The sequence below is a fragment of the Capra hircus genome, chromosome 24, assembly GCF_001704415.2.
Source record: "Capra hircus breed San Clemente chromosome 24, ASM170441v1, whole genome shotgun sequence".
In the NCBI taxonomy this organism is placed as follows: Eukaryota; Metazoa; Chordata; class Mammalia; order Artiodactyla; family Bovidae; genus Capra; species Capra hircus.
Window position 1 is genome coordinate 61,415,884 of NC_030831.1, and position 19,660 is coordinate 61,435,543.

A 19,660-nucleotide genomic window follows, 5' to 3' on the forward strand; every position below is an offset into this window, starting at 1 on the left:
TCTGCCCTACTTTTTAAGGTTTCTTTCCTTCTACTAACCCTGGGGCTCTCCATTTCTTCCTTTCCTAGTTGCTTTAGGTGTAGAGCTAGGTTATCTATCTGGCTTTTCCCTTGTTTCTTGTTCCTGAGGTGAGCCTGTGCTGCTGCGAACCTTCCCCTTAGCACTGCTTTTACAGTGTCCCACAGGCTTTGGGTTGTTGCGTTTTCATTTTCTTTCGTTTCTATGCAAATTTTTATTTCTTTCTTGATTTCTTCTGTGATTTCTTCTGTTATTCAGCAGTGTGTTGTTCAGCCTCCGTATGTTGGAATTTTTAATAGTTTTTCTTCTGTAATTGAGATCTAATCTTAATGCATTATGGTCAGAAAAGATGCTTGGAATGACTTCTATTTTTTTGAATTTATCAAGGTTAGATTTATGGCCCAGGATGTGATCTATCCTGGAGAAGGTTCCATGAGCACTTGAGAAAAAGGTGAAATTCATTGTTTTGGGGTGAAATGTCCTATAGATATCAATTAGGACTAACTGGTCTATTGTATCATTTAAAGTTTGTGCTTCTTTGTTGATTTCCGGTTTAGTTGATCTGTCCATAGGTGTGAGTGGGGTATTAAAGTCTCCCGCTATTGTTGTGTCACTGTTAATTTCCCCTTTCATACTTGTTAGCATTTGTCTTACATATTGCGGTGCTCCTATGTTGGGTGTCATTGCCCTGACAAAGAGAGCAGCATTTCAAGATCCTTTAAAGAGTTGCTCTCGCCTTTGCATTCGTATGAAAAGACGGCGCACAGCCTAGCAGGAGCTCTAGCCCTGCTTCCTACCATTGTGGACATGGGTGTGGTTTCTCCCCCTGTGGAGAATCCTGTCGTTGCTGTGACCTGTGTTCTCTTTCCAGAGGCTAGCTAGGCGAAAGCTGGGTGCAGTTCTGTAATGGGAGTCTCCTTGCTCTCTTGGAGGATCTACGCTGAACTGGTAGGACAGACATAGGCAGATGCGTTTGGGTTTTAGGAGTCTAGGGTGAGGTAGAACTGAACTCTGGGTCCTGTAAGGTCCTGGCTCGCAGAGAAGGTGAACAGAGCTGGAGCTCTCCAGTAGATAGGAATCACGCTTGTTCATTTCTGAGGATTTAATTCTAAAGGGACACTCGTATATGCCTTGCATTCTCTGAGGCGTCAGTGAGCAGTCCCTGAGTCTCCCAGGTTCCAGGTGCGTCTGACAGCATGTGTCTGAGGGTGCGTGTACTGTGGTCCAGGGGATGCTGTGTCCATGTTCAGATGTGTTCACATGAGGAGCTTGTTCCACAGGCCGTCCTGCTGGCCCCTGAGGTGGGGAACTGCTTCGCGAGGAGCTTGGAGGGGCAGCTTTAACGAGCTTGTTCCACAGGCCACCCTGCTGGCCCCTGCGGTGGGGAACTGCTTCGCGAGGAGCTTGGAGGGGCAGCTTTAACGAGCTTGTTCCACAGGCCGCCCTGGTGGCCCCTGGGGTCGGGGACTGCCGCCTCGCGGCCCTCCATCGGCCCCCGTGTTGCCTAGGCTGTAAAGTCCCAAATGGACAGGGCTGACTGTATGAGCTGGAATATTTCTAGCTACACAGTGTGAAAACCTTAGGACCCGAATCAAGCCTCTGAAGGAGGACCCTGCTACCCAGGGGGGCAGAGGATGCCGAGCCTACAGGTGAGAATGAAAGGCATTTGGGCAAAAGCGCCTTTGTCTGAATCCACAGGCCTGTCCAGGGCCAGCTTTGTTTTGAAAAGTCAGCGCTGTCTCGGGGACGTAGGCAGCCTCTGTGGGTCTTGGGAGGAGGGCAGGCCGTGTTTGATGCAGCTCTAGCCTGGGAGTGCTCTGGAGTAAGGGGCCGAGGGAACTGGGAACGGCAGGCGTCCTGCTTCTGTCCTTTGAGAGAGAAGCAAATGACCCAAAGGGGCTAAAGTGAGAAATGTCCCAGAGGGCACGCTGCCCTCGTGTTCCGAGTGTGATAGCTGCGTCTCCAGGCTCCTGTTGCCACTGACCTTGTGGTCCTCACTCGGTCAGCAAGTCCGGGAGGTTTGAGTCTCTGAGGCAGAGCGGCTTATGAAAAGGGTGGGTTAAGTCGATGAGATCTTTTTTGAACAACGTTCTTGTATTATCTCACTTGTTGGAAGACAAGAAAAACAGAACTTTTAAAAATTGAAATATGGTTGACTTACAATATTATATTAGCTTAAGGTGTACAACAGCGTAGTGATTCAATTAATTTTTATAGATGACATGCTATACAAAGTTATGATAAAAATACTGATTTTATTCCCTCTATTGTACCATACTATTTACTGCCTGTTAAAGGGTTAATACTTTTTTCTACTTATCCCATTTCCAAAACCTAAGTAATTGAGGCCTTATCTATCTACTTTAAGATTTTTTAATTAAGATTAATTAAGATTTTACGTTGAGGCATAATTTACATTCAGGAAAATGTAGGGATAGAGTATATTTGGCTTGAGTAGCTTGAGGGGAAAGAATAAACTGCGACCGACATTGTTGGGAGTAGGTCAACCTAAAGACACGAAGCTTAAAGTATTAAAAGAGGGTTTTTTAGGAGACAGTCATCACAAGCCCCTTGCAGGTGGTTTCAGCTGTGATTTGTTTTAATTTACTTGGTTCAGGATGGCCGGTGTCTTACTGACCTTGTCAGTTTTATGTCACTGGGTTGGGTGCTGCAGGAAATTGAAAAATGACTAATCCTCAAGGTACTTATAGCCTAACGCCAAGCTTAAAATAGCTGCACAATAAACTAATCAAACGTGGGGTTAGAGGGAAAAGAAGACTGTAAGCGCTGGGGTGGGTTTTCATTTAGGCTCCTGGTATGAAGAGCAGCGTTCTGTGCACACGCAGAGCTTTGTATCGGGCAGATGGCTCCAGGCAGCGAGGAAACCGCTTCAGCTCTCCTTCCGTTCAGTTTGCTTCATAGTACAAACCTTGAAAAATACATGCAGATGCTCACTTTTTCTTTCTTTCTTTTTTCCTGGTAATAAATTATTGTTACCAGTTCTGTGGGTATGTAACTGAGGAAAAGGCCTGGATATGTAAGTCTTCATAAGTTAAAAATGGTTTAGTTTGTTCTCTAAATAGAACTTGTGCTTGGAGGCTTCATGAGGGGTCAGAAAAACATGTGTTATTGGAGAGAGCAAAAGGTTGAACTCTCTTTCTAGGGAGATTTCTTTAGCTCTGAATCTCGCTGCTAAAACACAGTGTCATGGGTTTAATTGCATAATACTGTCTGTGAGATATTACAGCTTTGGGATGGTGTCTTTTGATCTGCTTGACCTGGTAGCAGTTAACTGGAGAAGAGAGAGGAATCTTAATTCGATGACTTGCAGTGATATCCTCGGCTTCCTCTGAGAACTTCAGGCCAGTTTTTCCCACCGTACTACTATTTGCTTCTGGCCATGCTGGGTCTCCGCTGCTGCTGGGGCTCTCCCCTGGTCTGAGGGGGCGGAGGCTGCTCTTGGCTATGGTGCATGGCTTCTCAGTGCTGTGGGTCCCCCGTTGCAGAGCTTGGGTCTGGGGCACGCCAGCTCAGCAGCTGCAGCTCCAGAGCACCTTCAGACTGATTGCATTAAAGTTCTCATGGCCTGAATCAGCAGCTTAAGTTTATGAGTTACTCTCCATGTTTTTCTTTGAATGTTGTGTCTTTTGATGTGCAGCTCAATAACTGTAGACAGATGTGAAGTATGTTGGACCATATTTGCCAATAAATGGACTGTGATTTTGTATCTTGTGATCAAGACAGGACTTAGTTCTGTGAGGGAAACTGGCAGATATTCTAATCTGGATCTTAACTGGCCTAGTCCTCCTATCTTACCGAAGTATTGAGAATTTTCTTGATGGAAACCCCCAAAAGAGTTTCAGATAATCCGTGTTCTTCAGCAGATGGACGGGAGTGGAGTGATATCCCCGTGGGTCACCGGGCTGCATGGGTGAGGTGCCACCGTCCTGCTGCTGCTCCTGAGAGCTTGGTGGAGGCTGGTGCCTGGGCCATTTCGCATTTGTGCTCTTACATCGTGGCCAGAGAACTGCTACTGATGAGATAAGTCTAATTAACAAAGGGCCTTTCATAGGAGAGTTACAAAGTCCTATGATAAGTGGAGATTAGGGTCTGCTTTTTCCCCCTGGTTGGAGCAAAACAAAGTATTTTCAGGGGATGGGAAGGAGGAGAGAGTGTATGTACAAATGAAGTACGTGGTGATTATTAAAATATCCCCAGAATATTAGTCACATTACAGACCAGAAGTTTTCGTGACTCAGACAGAATGGGTGTAAATATCAAAGGGACTAAAAGGGAATAGAAGATTTGGGAAGGCACGATCAATTGGCCATGACAACTGGTCCCTCTCAGCAAATACAGAACATTTCTGACGTTTTGAAGAGCTAGATTGCCTGTATTATTTTTCCTAAGGGAAGAGAGCTATCTTGTGAAGTTCTGATGTTTTGATAGCCATCGTAAAATAAAATAGTGTTTCCCCTAGATTACCTACTAAACATGCATTTTTCTGGCCATTTTCTCATTTCTGCTGACTCAACTTGACCAGTCATCAGAATTCTTAATTCTGTATAGATTTTTGAAGCCTTGTGTGCTGTGCTTCGTCATTCAGCACGTCCAACTCTTTGCAGCCCCATGGACCCCTGCAGCCCACCAGGTTCCTCTGTCCAAGGGGATTCTCCAGGCAAGAATACTACAGGGGATTGCCATGCCCTCCTCCACTGAAACCTTTACCCTGACCTAATTAATAGGAATATCTGGGAGGTAAAGTTGAGGATCACAGACCTTCCAGAATGAGACCTTCCAAAAACACACTTTTGTGTGTTTTTGCTAGAAGTGCATTACATTATTCTAATGGTAATAAAACATCAAACAAATCTAAATTGAGAGACATTCCACAAAATGTACTTTTTTAAAGTGTCATGGTCATTTGAAACAAATTGCACTGATTAGAAGAGACGGATGAGGCACGATAAGGAAATGGAATGTGCAGTCCTCAGCTGGCCTCTGGACGAGAGAGAGGACACGTGTGGGATGACTGGCTGAGCCAGGGGAAGGTCTGCAGATTAGCTTACAGTGTCCCCTCAGTGCTAGTTCCTAGTATAATTACGCTTGGTTTTTAAAGTTAATCCTTTCTGAGTTCTTGTTCAGCAAGTCTTCCGTCTGTATGACCTTTGTTCCCTCGCTCCATAGGCTTATGATCTTTATGGACCAAGCCAGGCACGTTTTCAGACCTTGCCAAATAAGAATGTGTGCGTTCTGTTAGGCTGTACGTATGTACTTTCTCTTCCCATGCAGCCTCACTATTAAGTGGTATTGCTGTACAATGAATAATAGGCATCCTTTTTTCAAACTGGTAAGTGGGGATGTAGTAATTTAGTGGGTTTCTACCAGCACTTAAAAAATGGGATAGAAAATATCAGTGTAAGACAGAGTAAGGTTAAATACTGTTGCAAGAAACTTTTGTTTATATGTGTGTATTTTGCATCTTCACTAGGTGGTCGTGTAAAATGCATGTTGTACTCCTAGTTGCTACTAATGAAGAGTTTCGAAGTCCCTGCTTTAAGAGCTGCCAGTCTTTTGAAGACAGATGAAGTTGTTAAAAGCATTACATTGTGTAGACACATCAGAAGTAATTTAGAGCATTTTGTTTGACACCTCTTAAGGATTTTGAGGGCCAGAAATCAGGGGGTTGTATAAAAGGTAAAGGATTTCACTGCGCTTAGGGGTCTTAAGCTTTTGCATTTTTAACAGAGCGCAAGTCACAGTACCTGTCTGCATGAAAATGATTCGAATGCAGAGTAGCTGGTCTGCCTGCAAATACATGGGTCTGGTGGCACCGATCCTGTGCTTCGCGTCAGGGACAGAATCTGGCTGTAAAATTTAAGGGTGTGCTGGGAATTACTGGGAAAAAAAAAGAAAACCAGAAGCAAAACAGAAAACCCTGAAGGAGCCAGAACAGACGGACAGAATGTGCCAGGGGAGAACAGAGGGACTGCTCAAGAGCCAGGAAGCGGGTTTGTCCCCCTGCCGCCGTGGGCAGCTCTCCAGATGCTTCAGGGCAGGAGTCCTGAGTGAGTGTCCTTCTCTGCAGCGTCACACTCTCTGCTGAGGAAAGGTTTGCGTGCTCTGCTGCGTGTTCCGTTATTTTAGGGATGGAGTTGGAAGTGTGTGGTGTGTGTGGTCTTCACGCTGCCCAGCAGGTGCTCTGCTTGGCCTCCAGGGTTTTGGGGGAAGATGATATGAAAATGTCCTCAGGAAAATGCTTTATTATTTCTGCTTTAGGTACATTTTGGAGAATTGTATTAAGTAATCACGGGCTTTCTTGGGGCTTCCCTCGTGGCTCAGATGGCAAAGATCTCTGGGTCGGAAAGATCCCTTGGAGAAGGGAATGAGTACCCACTCCACTCTTCTTGTCTGGCAAATCCCATGGACAGAGGAGCCTGGCGAGTCATACACGACTGAGCGACTGAACACTACCCCTTTCACATAGTGGGGTCTTTAAGATCAGCGAGATTCGGGTTTATTTCTGACTCTGCCACTAATTTCCCAAGTGGCGTTAGTGTCAAAGAACCTGCCGGCCAGTGCAGGAGACGAAAGGCACGCCGGTCTTTCGGAGCTTTCCTGGTGGCTGAAAATAGCAAAGATCCTGGGTTGAGCAGATCCCCTGGAGAAGGGAATGGCAACCCACTCTAGTATTCTTGCCTGGAGAATCCCATGGACAGAGGAGCCTGGCGGCTACTGTCCATGGGATCGAAAAGAGTTGGACATAGCTGAACCCACATGTGCACACACATAGCCACCAATTATTATTTAACAGCAGCCAAGTAATTTGACTTTTCTCAGCTTCAGTTTGCCTTCTGTGAAATGGAGCAGGGGCATGGTGGGGGGATCAGATGAAACAGGAAATAAGAAAGAGCTGTAGTCTCTACAGAGCACTTTACCGAAAGACAGCAATGACATGCAACTGCTTTCCTCTGGTCTTTATGAGAGGGTTGGGTTGTGAAGAGGGTTCCATGGATCAAAGTCTTCATGGCGTATTAAACAAGTCTTTTATGCAGTTACTGCAAAAATCTACAAGGGAGAAGCTTGAGGACGTTCTCCCATACCATACGGAGTTGATACCTAACTCAGTGCTTAAGGAATTTAACTCTGGAAGGTTTTGAAAGCAGAGGAGGGTAGGGTTTTACACCTCATTTATTGAGTAAAACTGTTATCCGGACTGGAGACATTTTACAGAATTAAAGCAGTTGCTCACTCTGATGGATATAACACGTAGACGATTAAACCAACTTGATCTGCCTTCTGCTGAAATGTGTGGCTGTGTGACAGGCGTGTTTATTTCTTGAAGGGCGGGCATTGAATTTAATGTCCCTGAGACGATTATGATCAGAAATGCTTTTAGGCCAGTTGTTTGCTCTGTGGCCATTGACTAACAGGATGAATCAGTCAGGCTTGATTCAGTTCAAACTCAGTCTTTCGAAACCAGCCATGTAGTTTCAACTTAGTTTTATTTCCTGGAGGGGTAGAATGTGGGATCCCCCCACTCAGTTTCCCATGAAGAGTGTATAAGCTTCAATACAGGCAGATTTCAACACGATGACTAGACAAGTCTTTCTGGAAACCACTCCCGCGTTGTGAGGAGTGTTTAAATCCCTTTAGTAGTTTTCTCCGTGAGCATTCACTAGTCAGTCTTTTTTCCTTTTTCAAAACAAATTTCCTCCTTTTCTTCCTGGCCTAAAAATAATGCAAATATTCACGGGTTAATTTCTTTCCCTTTCATGGGTTTATAACTACATATTTCCTAGAGAACTGTGTCTTAATGAGATTGTCAGAATTTCTCAGTTGGCCCTATTCCAAAATGTTTTAGGGCAATGCATTTTAATGTTTTATAGTTCTACACTGGAGAAATCCTAACAGGGTATTTAAGTCAGGTGATAAAATGAAAGTCGTAAAAGCGCTTTAAAGAACTATGGCGCTGGAATGGGTTTCCTTCCTAGTTCAAAACCATTTCAGAAACTGCATGAATGACCTTTATTTTCTTCTCTGTAGCACACACGACTGTAATTTCCCATGACTATTTATGGTCTGTACAGCCCTTTTCTAACTTCCTTTTTTTCTTTTTTTAAATGTCAACGGAATACGTGTTTCTTTAATGGAAAATGTTCTATTTGGGGGAAGCTGCTTTTCCTTAGCTGTGTCGTGGAGTTGTGTGTGTGTGTGCGTGTGTGTGTGTAAGTAAGTGTGGGGGCTGCAAGATCAGAGAGTATTGAATTAGTGGATTGAAAGCTTGGAACGACAGTCTTGGTGGTGACTCCTGAATACAGAGCCTTCTTTTTATCCTTGATTAAAAATATCTGTACCTGTTATTCCAGAGTCTTTCTTTTTAAGGAAGATTTTATTCTTTTTTTAACTAAGGTATGGTAAAATAGTCCCGAACTGAATGCAGAATGTGTCAAACCTGGGGTTTCGAAATGAGAGAAAGTTGATTCATTGACAGAGTGGTTCGTTCCAGGTAGGGGTTGGGGAGCAAGGCAGCCTTGGCCTTGGCGACCGTGGCAGGTGGGTCCTGTGGGCTGGACAGTCTCTTTGCTCGGTCACTGCAACCCCGCAATGGAGCACCTGTGCAACCCCGCAATGGAGCACCTGTGCCGGAGGTCACCGGGACGCAGCAGGGTTGTCTGTCTGCCCAGGTCCCGCTCCGCCCTTTGCTTCTCTTTTCAGTGACTGGGAACCTGATCCCAGCAAGGATTCTGTTTCAGTTCTCCAGCTTTGCATTTTGCCTTTATCTGTGTTTCACAGTAACTAAGGAAGTATTACAGTTTTTGACAGTTTTAGTTATTGGAGAAGGAAATGGCAACCCACTCCAGCGTTCTTGCCTGAAGAATCCCAGGGACGGGGGAATCTGGTGGGCTTCCGTCTATGGGGTCGCACAGAGTCGGACACGACTGAAGCGACTTAGCAGTAGCAGTAGTTACCTCAAGTATAAAAACATTCTTCATAGTTGTTCACACAATCATTTGGGTTACTGATAGCATGTATTAATATGTATGTTTCCATGTAAATTTTATTAAAGTATAATACAAATGCAGAAATGGGACCATAAGTATGAAGGTGTCAGTTGCTCACGCGTGTTCAATTCTTTGCAACCCCATGGACTGTAGCCCGCCAGACTCTCTGCCCGTAGAGTTCTCCAGGCAAGAGCACTGGAGTGAGTAGCCCGTTGCCTTCTACTGCAAGTATAGATTTTCTCAAAGTGAACATACTCATGTGACCAGCACCCAGATTAAGAGCCAGAACGGTGTCATACTAGAAAAATTAGAAGCTATCTTCCAGACACTGCCTCCCTTCCCTGATTTTTAATGTTGTAGAGTAGTTTTGCCTGATTTTGAACTCTGTAATTATGGAACCATGTAGTGTGTCCTGTTACCTAGATTCTCTTATTAGGATCATATTTTTTAGATTCATCCTATTGATACATGTAGTTCTTCATTTTCGCTACTATACAGTATTCCATTTTTTACTATAGAACAAATTATCTCTTGCAGTTGTGAATATGTCAGTAAAATACGGTTTATACAGCATACTGAAAAGGACTTAGTCACTGTGTGATTTAGTTATATTGTGATCCAACATCTAATTGTTTTATTGCTGTGAAAACTCTTTTATTTTAAAATAGGCAGTTGTGTTTCTCTTCCTTAAGACAGAACGTCAGCTCTACCTTATCACTCTCCTTTCTACTCCCCACCAGCTAAAAATATGACTTCCTTTTTCTTTTGTTCTTCCATAAAAATCTATTTCTAGGGAATTCCCTGGCAGCCCAGTGGTTGGGACTCTGTGGTCCCACTGCAAGGGGCAAGGGCTCCATCAGGGAGCTCAGATCCTGCGAGCCACACAGTGTGGCCAGGAAAAACAACCAAAGTTGATCTCTGTCTCTTTGTAGCTGACACATTTAGGTAATTACCGTGTTCAGCATAGATTGTGGAGGCATATATCTATATGCCTGCCAAAGCTAAAGCCTGCCTTTAAATTCGTGTTTCTAAGCCCAGTTTCCAGTAGAGCAGGTATCCCTCAGGAAGCTCCTGGGTTTACTGAGGATTCTGGAGCGGAGCTCTGGCTTCTCAGCATGGTTGTGTTGTCTTTTGTCTTCGTAGCCTGAGATTCCTGAATGCATCCGCAAACAAACTGGAAACCCTCCCTCCAGCCACACTTTCAGAGGAGACCAGCAGCATCTTACAGGAGCTGTATTTGACGAACAACAACCTCACAGATAAATGTGTGCCGTTGTTAACCGGACACCCCCATCTGAAGATTCTTCACATGGCCTATAACCGACTGCAGAGTTTCCCTGCAAGGTAAAAGAAGTTTAGAGTGACATCCTTCATTGCATTTCTGAAAATGGGTTCATAGATGGAAAGGCAAAAACTAAAATGTTTAGTTTCCAAGTAATGTAAAGCTTACTCCTCTTTTCTGTAAGCCATTATCAACGTTCCGCTAAAGAGGGATGTGTTTAGTTTTCTAATATGAAGGTATCCAAGGACCCCGTTGCTAGACTGCTCTTATGATTTTGAAACAAAGCATGTTATTTACAAGGTATGTTTTTCTTTTGCTTCCTATTAACCAGTCAAATTAATTTAAAAAAAAAATAGCATAGTATGGCAAGTGAGAATTAGAATGTTAACTAGGAACCTGAAGGTTCTTAATTAGCTAATAGCTTTGTATTTGTGTTTATGGTATAAGAAGCAGTGGTGGCTTATTTGATCATAGAAACTGTGACACTGGAAATAATTTATGGCTCTCAGAAAATTCCGCTTTTAAGTCTATTTTAATTTGAATTTGTAATCTGGGAAACAGTAGCACTGTATCTTGCCTTGAATGAATCTGCACACCGAGCCTGCCGTGGAGGACTTACTCTGCTTCTGTGTCATTGGCATTTATCCATTTAACAAGTCAGGTCCTAGAGCTCACACCCACACATCAAAGAAGCAACGCTAACCCCGGTGGTATTGTGCTGTTAACTAACTGCAGCTTAGCGTTGGGCCAGAGCTGGATGCTGGCACAGCCTCCCTCTGTGGCCATCAAGGTCAGCAGCCTGCTGAAGCCCTCCTGAAACAGGGAGGCCGCATGCGCATCGCCGCCTGGTGCTGCTGTGTTGCGCAGTGCATACTTATTTTCTCCCGCTCATCTGATGTTGACGTTTTTCTTCCTTTTTTCAATTGTTAGGTATTTTTCTTTTGCTATGGAATGAGCTGCTGTTTATAGAAGAAATCCTGGTAGTCCCATAAGAATCACACCCTTGGAAGGGCTCCCCACCCTCTGTAAGGTGGTTAGTGACCAGGCACAGCAGTCCCCTCAGGCTCTGAGGGTTCCCCCGAGCGACCCAGGCCACTGGTGGCTGCCCTAAACACAGAAACTTGGGGTTTTTTCCACCTTCATTCTATGTTGAGGCATGGAAATTCCTTTAACATTTTCTTCCTTGGGCCTGATTTCCATATTTTGAATCTTTCATGCCTGTTGCTTATTGGTTTCTTCCCATTTCTTTTCAAAATATGTGACATATTCAAACAACAGTCTCTTACAAATTCAGGCTGTCAGAGACGGATTACTTCACAGTTGGTACATACAGGGGTATTTGTAGCGTACCCTAACACTATGTTGAATGTGTATGATATTAAAAGATCTGATTTCATAAGGTGAAAACTTAGTTCTTGTATCTTTGCTATATATCTTCAAGTAATCAAATAAAGTAACTTTATGTTTGAGAGAGAACAGAAGGGCAATAAAGGGTTTCTTGCTAAATTGTTTGGATACTTTATTGTGACAAGTGAAACTGCAGCAGGCAGGTAAGATACCAGTAACTGTGGTGCCTGTTAAGACTCTGGCATCACCTGCAGTGGAAAAGGGGTCAGAGGAGTGGTAGATGCGTGTGGGGCTGGGGGTGGGGGTGGGGAAACTTTCCCCCTCTAGCTTTACAGAAAATATAGGAAACCCCTAACTCTGGAATTTTTCTTTATTTGCTTACTGTAATTATTGATTAATATAACAAATGTTAATTCTAGACTATAAGGTTAATTCTAGACTGTACAGTCCATGGGATTCTCCAGGCCGAATGCTGGAGTGGGCAGCCTTTCCCTTCTCCAGGGCATCTTCCCAACCCAGGGATCGAACCCAGGTCTCCTGCATTACAGGTGGATTCTTTACCAGCTGAGCCATCAGGGAAATTATATTCGGGTGTGTTATTAAGGTAAAGTCAGAAAGGTGCTTTCTTTGTAGATTTTAGCAGAAGTTGAAAGAAATGTCTTTGGGTACAGATTGAATTTGGCTCAGCCAGAAGATCTCTCAGTGGCTCAGACAGTAAAGAATCCACCTGCAATGCAGGAGACCTGGGTTTGATCCCTGGGTGGGGAGGGTCCCCTGGGGAAGGGAATGACTACCCACTCCAGTATTCTAGCCTGGAGAATTCCATGGACAGAGGAGCCTGGTGGGCTACAGTCCGTGGGGTCTCGAAGAGTCGGACACGACTGAGTGACTGACACACTCACGCAGACAGTCTCGAGGTGACCGGGTGGCCCATCAGCATTCTCCTCATCACCGCCACTTCCTTATCACATGTGATGCTGGAGGAATTTGCGGAGTGGGTTTCAGGAGAAAGCATATCTTCATATAAGCCTTCTCTCTTCTCCTCTGTATCCCCTTGAGGTCTCAGTGCCAGTACAAAGAAACCCTACCCTTACACTAAGCTCTTTAAAGCACATATACTAGATTAATGCAGACTTTTGACCCATTCAAGTAGGATTTTCACTGAAGTTCAGACTAAGCCACATAGCAAAGTGATTGTTGCCAGGATAACTTAATTCACACACGGAGTTTTAATAGGAAACGGACATCCATTTTTCTTCTTATTGCCAATTTAAAGAGTTGAAGCTAAGACTTTTTGTTTTGTAGTAAGAAAAGCGTGTATGTTAGTTTCTCAGTCATGTCCAGCTCTCTGCGACCCCGTGGACTGTAGCCCACCAGGTTCCTCTGTCCTTGGAATTCTCCAGGCCAGAGTGCTGGAGTGGGTTGCCATTTCCTACTCCAGGGGATCTTCCTGACCCAGTGATTGAACTCGGGTTTCTTGCATCTCCTGCGTTGCGAGCAGTCTTCACTGTCTGAGCCACCAGGGTAAGAAAGGAGGCGTTAAAATCCTTTGATCCTCAAAAACAGCAGCGAAAAGGTGATTCAGCAAATCATTTGTTACGATGATTCCGAGTGAGTCTTTAAAGAATCTTCAGACTAAATTACCCTTTGGTTCTCGTTATCTATTATTAGTACTTTCTTTTTCAATTTCTTTCTAGTTGTTTTGTGACTTGCCCACCTTGGATTTTCTCTTTTTTTAGTAAAATGGCAAAACTGGAGGAACTTGAAGAGATTGACCTCAGTGGGAATAAACTGAAGGCCGTCCCGACGACCATCATGAGCTGCAGACGCATGCACACAGTGACTGCTCACTCCAACTGCATCGAAGTCTTCCCCGAGGTTATGCAGCTCCCGGAGATCAAGGTACGTGGCCAAGTCCGTGACCCCAGGCGTCAGGCCGCAGACGTGCTTCCTGTGAGTCACTGGCTCTGGATACTGGCTCCCCCCGGGTCTCCTTGGGGTGAAGACGCCTCTGTTCTTGCTCCATCCTCCTCGCTGCTGGGCCACACTGCTGAGCTGAACGAGGCGGGGAAACCAGAAAACAAGAAGCCCTATGCTGGGAGTGGGGAAGGTGGCTCAGAGGCCAAGAGTCTTCCTGTAGAGACACTGGAGGCCGGGAAGACGCCCTGCAGGAGGGAACGGCACCCACTGCAGTGCTCTTGCCTGGGGCCCCATGGACACAGGAGCCTGGTGGGCTACTGTCCGTGGGGTCACGAGGGATGGAACACTACTTGCGACTGGACATCAGCCGCGTAGCCACCTCACTCATTCCCATCTGTCGCACCTTTTTCCAGGGTGTCTGTGAGACTCAAAGACTGAGCCGGGCGTGATAGGAGTTTGAAAGAGCCAGCAGCACCCCACACCCCACGCCCCGATTAAACAGCAGCATCCCCGTGGCACTGTGGCCTACTAGTAATTGCCTGTGCACATGTAGTCTCACTGCTGTTTCAAGACCAGACGTGCGCTTTAGTTGAATGACGCTGGCAGAACAAGTGGTATCTCCCATTCGGTAGGCAAGGAAGCTGAAGGTGGTGCCGCAAAAGAAGGTGGTCTGTGTCAGTGAAGACGGCAGCTTGGTGGCAGAGGCTTTCTGCACCTCACGGTGCAGTCTCACGGGATGAAACTAGTTCACTAGCAGGAACGTCATCTAACAGTTTTTTTGGGGGGGAGCACAAAGTGTTCCTGCCTGGAGAATCCCAGGGACGGGGGAGCCTGGTGGGCTGCGTCTATGGGGTCACACAGAGTCGGACACGACTGACGCGACTCAGCAACAGCAGCAGAGTAGGAAGTTCTTTCATTCGTGTCCCAGCATTTCTGATTATTAGTTTTATGCTTAATAAAGAAAGGAAACTCTGCCTATAGATCCAGGATATGTTCTGATCTCCTAAAAAAGGAACAAATGTCGTCCTGTTTGAAGTCACCTTGAATGGCATGGACGATTTTTCATCACAGGAGTGCATTACGTGGTTGAGGTGTGTACGAGCCATGTGATGTGTGTGTGTGTGTGTTTGTTGTAGGTCATGAAGTATTTTACTTTGAGCACTGTAATCTCATATATGACTGTGGCATTTTAGAATACTTAACTGAAAACTCACAGAATTTTTTTTTGCCATGCTGTCTGGCTCGCGTGATCTTAGTTCCCCGACCAGGGATGGAACCCAGCCCCCTGCAGTGGAGGCACAGTCGCAGCCACTGCACCACCAGGGAAGTCCCAGAAGTATTCTGTTTTCACCGTATAGTACCTCTTACAGGGGGTTAAGAGGTGGGCTTCTGAAAGGAATAGATCCAGAGCTGGATTCCGGCTCAAAGTCACTGACCTGTTCTGCTTCCGCATCTGTACGAGGGAAGGCGCGGCGCAGAGTCGCAGCGTTGCCGTGCGGATGCAGTGGGACAGGGCATGCAGAGCATCTGAGAGAGAAGCAAGGACTCTGGCGAGGGCTCGCGGCATGCACCGCTGTTAGCGACGAGGCCTCCACGGGGTCGGCTCTGACACTGGTTATACGGAGCAGCTGTCTCGGCTGATGAGCAGCAGAATCCAGGAAGCCTGTCGCTTAAGCACAGGCTTCTCTGATTCCAGTGCTGGAGCTGTGCTGACAGCTGAGCCTGCCGGGGGCTGCTTGTTGGCCAGTCCTGGGACGGGGTGTGGTGTGTCTCGGGGGCTCATTAAACAGGGCCCTGTGCACCCCAGCCTCACGGCTAACCTCCCACTCACTACTCTTACTTTCTGCACCTGCCTTTTAATGTTATTGGACTCCCAGCTGTAGATGCTTTTGTTTTTAAGCATCTGGTTTAAAACGCAGATGGACATTTACAGGTTTCAGGTTTTGACTAGGTTTTGCATGATGTGAATGTTGTCCTGCAAAAGCAGACTTTCTCTTCGGCCCTTGCTCCTTGCCTGGGCTCCCGGCGCGTTGTGTCTCGTTTCACCCCTTCCCTGCGTCTGCCCTCTGTGCCCTGCTTGATGCCCCTGCATTGGGGCGGTGTGTGGCCAGAGCTGCACCAGTGGCTTGCGGGGTCTCAGTTCCTCCCCTAGGGTTTAAACCCAGGGCTCTGGCAGTGAAAACCCGGCGTCCTAGCCACTGGACCACCAGGGAAGTCCTACGGCCACTTTTAAGACTTTACTTTTGGTTTTATTTTTTAATAGGCTTTTTTTAATCCCCGATATTTTATCTTGGCATTTTTCTTATGTTAAAAATGCCCAGTCTTTCTGATCCAGCAGTCCCATGACCAAGAGATGTTTTGTTGCTGGGGTTTTATTTCGGGGGGTTGTCGGTGATGAGCAGTATCAGGTATCCTTCACATACAAAAGTATGAACTTTGCAGCCCTGGACAGACAGTGTTATTGAAAAAGTAATAGTTACATTGTTTGAGAACTCTGGATTGATATTTTAGTGTTATTTCACATGAGAAACAACTCATTCATATTTCATATGAGACTATTTTAAGTAGCTATGTAAGTATTTACACACATTTAAACCATCCAAAAGGAAATTCCTGGTAAAGTAGTGGCTGCAAACAGATTACAAAACACCTGATTCGTCACTGCCAACTGAGCCCTGAAGCGTGCTTGTAATAGAAAAGAAATCATTTTTTACAAGTGGAAATACGCCGCTGCTGCTGCTGCTGAGTCGCATCAGTCGTGTCTGACTCTGTGCGACCCAGTGGACGGCAGCCCACCGGGCTACCCCATCCCTGGGATTCTCCAGGCAAGAACACTGTAGTGGGTTGCCATTGCCTTCTCTAGCCTAGGTTAAAATTTTGTTGTGATTCAGATGGTCAGAATCCATCTGCCTGCAATGCAGGAGACCCAGGTTTGATCCCTAGGTTTGGAGGGAAGATTCCCCTGGACAAGCAATGGCACCCCACCCCAGTATTCTTGCCTGAAGAATCCCATGAACAGAGGAGCCTGGCAGGCTGCAGTCCGTGGGTTGGCAAAGAGTTGGACGTGACTGAGTGACTGACACTAGTAATCCTAGATTATATTCTTAATGCTTCTTGAAAATAAAGCACAGTAATTGTAAGGTGCTTCATAAAACGTGTTAAAATTATTGCAATTATAAACATTAGCAGATAACATAAGTTAAAGAAGAATAAGGTCCCATTATATTTAGCTAGTTCTCTGTGAGCAGTCTCATCTTTTAAGATGTTAAAGGAGAGGGCTTGTTCACAGCTTTGTTACCAAAGCTTTAAAACCAATTATCATTTAAAAGGATAAACAAGTTTTCTTACTAAAATATATATACTAAAATGTAAATTTTGAAACTTGTAAAATTAGGCCATTATTCGCATACCCCTAGAACAGAGACCACGTCTCCCCTGATCTTGGGTAAAACGTAGGTGTCGGCTCACCTCATCTTGGTGCATTCGGCGACATCTTGCAGAGTGATCGTCAGGCAACAAATTCTCTATGTGGGCCAGAAGTCCTATAAGTTAGTAGGAAAAAAGTTGACTTTTTAGAGTTTTCTGGTGCGCTCAAGTGCTCCCAGTCGTAGAAGCTTTGTTCCCTAGGATTACCGTCTTCACCATTGTTCGGCACTTTCTTCAAACCCACCACCAGTCCTGGGTGCTGGAGCCGGTCGTGTTCTGTTCCGATTCTAAAACAGACACACCTCCTTCTGGGCACAGACCCGCCGTCAGTCAGCTAGAGAGGGAAGCCTGGCCCTCGAGCCACCACGTCAGGCAGGCTCGGCTTGGCTGGTCCCGGCCGACGTCCTTGTCTAGGCCCCCGGTGCTGGCGGCCCAGGGAGCCCTTCTCACCCAGGGGCCTCTCACCTCCCTCCACGGCCACCACGTCGATAGTATAGGAGCTTTGTACCAACACCCAAGCTCCTCGTCAAATTACTTCCCATTAGTGACATATTCCTGCCATTTTTGAAGTGTGGTTTAAGCAGATGAGATTAATGTGTGACAGAGCAGATGAAGTTTAAACGCCATATACCAGCAACTACTGCTGAATTCTCCATTTTCCGGTAGAGTCCTGATTCTGGCCACTAGGTGAACAGCATATTTTAAAATGTTTTAAGTTCTCCCCAGAAGGTTATTTTCATGTTTGTGCTGTGAAGTAATAAGCCATTTGGATACGTTGAGTGACGTCATCTCTAGGACTGTTGTTTTCACTGGGAAATGGAGTACGAAGCGTGTTTAATATGCCGCAGTCTTGAGGACAATGGATCCAGAAAGTTGGATTTCCCTTGGAATCGAGCCATGTTTGTTGTTTCTGAAGTGGGAAGAGAGCGAGAGAACCAGCTCAGTCGTAAAACACAAAGCACATGGGGAAGCGACAGGCCACAGCAGGTGAAAGAAGAGGCATAAAGTCTTCAGAGAGGAGGGCAAGGGAGGTAAAGACAGGCCAGGGACCAGGTCGCTGGCAGTTTGGGTTGGTGCCATCTGTGGGGTTGCACAGAGTCGGACACAACTGAAGCGACTTGGCAGCAGCAGCAGCTGACCTTCTAGACTCAGCAGGTCACCCAGGAACTGAAATATCCAAAAACCAGGAAGCAGGAACAATTGTCTTTTTGGTCCTGGAGTCTGGGTATTCGTTATTTAGGAATTCTTCTAAAATTGGGGGAATCTGGCACCCATTCCTGTTTGGAACAGAAGCTTTGGAAAAGGCATGACACAGTGTCTCCCAGGACAGGGCCGCAGAAGCTGCTTTTCTCTCTGCCTCCCTGGACTCACAGCCCACAGGAAATCTGGGCCTGGTTTCCTCTCAGAGGAAAGCGGGAAGTGGGCACCCTCTCTCTCCCTCAGAGTCGGGGTAAAGTATTGACTCACACAGATTGGCTTGTTTTTTTAACTCAAGTTTGAAAAAATTATTTCAGCAGGTCTTTTAAGAACGAAGCCACGCCCTTTCCAGCCAAATACTGCTTCCATCTTATGAAGCGGGCTGTGTGTACATGCAGGTAGACAGCTGGCCCTCTGAGAGTCCTGTGTGTCAGACGCGTCCCTTCAGAGGCACCCCGGGGAGAGGAGCACTCGTGGCCGTGTGTCCTCAGAGGGCTTGGTGGGGAGTAGGCACTGCCAGGTCTCGACAGTCTCCTCAGAGGGAAGTGGGCACTGCCATGGGCTCAACAGCCTCCTCAGAGAGTGTGGCGGGGAGTGGGCACTGCCAGGGTCTCGACAGTCTCCTCAGAGAGCATGGCGGGCAGTGGGCACTGCCAGGGTCTCAACAGTCTCCACAGAGGGAAGTGGGCACTGCCATGGGCTCGACAGTCTCCTCAGAGGGCTTCGCGGGAAGTGGGCACTGCCAGGTCTCGACAGTCTTCTCAGAGGGCTTCACGGGAAGTGGGCACTGCCAGGTCTCGACAGTCTCCTCAGAGGGCTTGACGGGGAGTGGGCACTGCCAGGTCTCGACAGTCTCCTGTCCACGGGGAGAAGAGGTGAGATCACACGCCCGGAAGTCTGGAATAGGACCTGCAGTCATCTGTAAACTTCTGTGACGTCTCCTTTCTGATCTAAAATTACATGCTAATTTTGTGTTCTACTCTGTTACCATTTCTTTTAGTTTTAAGATAAAAGTGAAGGCTCCATCGTCTTCTTAGTAACACTGATGCCCCCAGGTGTCCTGGTGTTCTGTAACTCTGTGATATACCACTGAGTCTCCCCAAGGGCGCACATAACCAGTGTCAAGAAGAAATGATGGAGAGGAATTGCTTAGCTTATATATAGGATGCATTTCATTAAAGTTGGGTTTTAGAAATAGTTTTCGTGTTTAAGGGAATTTACTATTTGCAGGAATGGAATAGTAGTTGGTGGATTGAGGATTTTTTTGAAAAAAAGTTTTACCCTGATGGTCATTTTTGTCAAGATGTTGCCAATAAGGTTTCCTAAATCTAAAATCCAGTTGAGAAAAATCAGAGATACTGTGTATAAACTTAAAAGAAAGGGTCTTTACAAATTAATGGAGAAGGGAATGGCAACCCAGTCCAGTATTCCTGCCTGGAGAATCCTATGGACAGAGGAGCCTTGT

General features: G+C 46.0%; 1 protein-coding gene across 1 annotated transcript in view; it reads left to right on the top strand.

The window, feature by feature from the left end:
* The window catches only part of PHLPP1 (PH domain and leucine rich repeat protein phosphatase 1), a 232,987-nt gene that overhangs the window by 191,430 nt on the left and 21,897 nt on the right, over positions 1–19,660 (top strand). Inside the window, exons 11-12 of the mRNA XM_018039368.1 lie at positions 10,167–10,367; positions 13,392–13,554. Coding sequence (XP_017894857.1) covers positions 10,167–10,367; positions 13,392–13,554 — 364 coding nt within the window. The remainder of the gene's footprint in view (positions 1–10,166; positions 10,368–13,391; positions 13,555–19,660) is intronic.